General features: G+C 42.5%; 1 protein-coding gene across 1 annotated transcript in view; it reads right to left on the bottom strand.

Annotated features, from left to right (window-relative positions):
• The window catches only part of LOC106723404 (olfactory receptor 14A16-like), a 9,667-nt gene extending 9,126 nt beyond the window's left edge, over positions 1 to 541 (bottom strand). Inside the window, exon 1 of the mRNA XM_025195740.1 lies at positions 173 to 541. Coding sequence (XP_025051525.1) covers positions 173 to 541 — 369 coding nt within the window. The remainder of the gene's footprint in view (positions 1 to 172) is intronic.
• Positions 542 to 2,000: the final 1,459 nt, after the last annotated feature.

Below are 2,000 nucleotides of genomic sequence, written 5' to 3'. Positions count from 1 at the left end.
TTTCACAGAAGAACTGGTTGACGATGTTGGAGTGGCAGAAGGGCAGCCTAAAGGTGTTCCCCGTGTGCAGGGCAGAGTTCAGAAGAGCAGCGCTCCAGGCCATGGCTGCCATTTGCAGACAAGCTCTCCTCTTCATTACTGTCGCATAGTGCAGTGGTTTGCAGATGGCGATGTATCGGTCATAAGCCATGATGGTGAGGATGGTGAGGTCTGCTGGAATGAAAAAGTGGAGTAAAAAAACTTGTGAGACACATCCAGAATAGGAAATCAGCCTGGTGTTCAGTATGGAATTGGCCATGGATTTGGGAACAATGACAGAGATGGATCCGATGTCGAGGATGGACAGATTGAGGAGGAAGAAGTACATCGGGGTGTGGAGGTGGCTGTCAATGGCTATGACTGTGATAACAAGGAGATTGCCAATCAGGGCTGCCAGGTATATTGTTAGAAAAGTGGCCAAGTGCAAGATGTGCAATCCCAGGGCATCGGAGAACCCCAGGAGCAGGAACTCAGTCACCTCGGTGCAATTGGACGTCATCATCCACAGTGCCTTTTGGGATGCCTGAAGAGAATGACTGTGGTCAGGACAAGAGGAAGTAGGAGATAAACCAGCATTTTCCTGGCCACAATTCTCCTTGATTTGATTGTTTTAGAGGTCCACCTGATTTTCAGTTGAAAAGGAGATTTCTGATAGAAATCAGGGTTCCCAAAGTGACCATATTTTTCATGATACATTTTAAAACATTATTAGATAATTGTGGCATTTCATCAAAAAAGTGGTCAGGAAAAGTATTTTATCGGAACTTTTGCCGGCACGTTGTCCCTGCCACTCAGTAGTGCTCATACATTTCCCACGTCTGTGAAAGTGGAGAAGGTGTCAGTGCACGATGACACTGGCATAAACCGCTCTAGCTACTTACTAGTCCAAGGGGCCTTGCCAGTTCACATGAGGTGCAGGTCCATTGTAAGTCCATGTGACCTGGGAAAAGGGAATAATTACAACCCCAGATCCTATCAATTTATGAATGTTGGTTCCTGAGTCTTACCCATGGGCAGCTGAGCATGATATTATGAAGTCAAAAAGGTCATCCCATAGTGTTTCCATTTTCATAGGGACATAGAGCTTAAGATCCTGGCTGTGCCTGGGCTCTAAGTTACCTGGGAAGATTGCAATCAAATGGCTGGCAGGATGTGCACAAGGCTGTGTGTTCAAACTGGCTTCAAGTCTCAGAAATATATATACGCGTGGGCTGTCAACATCCCTGCATGGTCCATACATTTTGTAAGTCATGTATTTCAAAGATATTTGACCTTTTCTTTATTAGTTTAGTCTGAAAATCTTCAGTGGCCAGCAAACTAGATGACTCTTGGTACTTCAGGGGTTACTGATGAAGATGGAGACATGCTAGCAGGGCAGCTCCAAGCCCAGGGCAGGCTGTGATGCACAGGGCAGCTCTGCGTGCCATGCTGCCGACCTGTGGTCATGGTTATTTGCCCCCTCGAAAAAGGCAGTGCCTTGGGCTGCCTCCCTGCTTCCCCGCTCACTTACATTATTGTTGAATAGGTAAAAATTTCAGGACAGAAGTATGCCATTTTTCATCTGAATACGTATATGCATACTTTTTATGACAAATGTCTAATTTCATTAAATGGAGAGTATAGTTCTGAAATAATTTGAAATTTAATTCAGTATAATTTGTTTAAAAGATCCTCTCTAATAAGACCCAAACATTATGGAACTGAATATATTACTTACTGTGATCTTTTTAATCTTCAGGACAGAAGTATGCCATTTTTCATCTGAATACGTATATGCATACTTTTTATGACAAATGTCTAATTTCATTAAATGGAGAGTATAGTTCTGAAATAATTTGAAATTTAATTCAGTATAATTTGTTTAAAAGATCCTCTCTAATAAGACCCAAACATTATGGAACTGAATATATTACTTACTGTGATCTTTTTAATCGTTTTCCATGCTAAATCCTAGGGCAGCT

The sequence above is a fragment of the Alligator sinensis genome, unplaced genomic scaffold (assembly GCF_000455745.1).
Source record: "Alligator sinensis unplaced genomic scaffold, ASM45574v1 scaffold1454_1, whole genome shotgun sequence".
In the NCBI taxonomy this organism is placed as follows: Eukaryota; Metazoa; Chordata; order Crocodylia; family Alligatoridae; genus Alligator; species Alligator sinensis.
The sequence above is the reverse complement of the archived record's forward strand: the minus strand, read 5'-3'. Positions and strand labels throughout refer to the sequence as shown.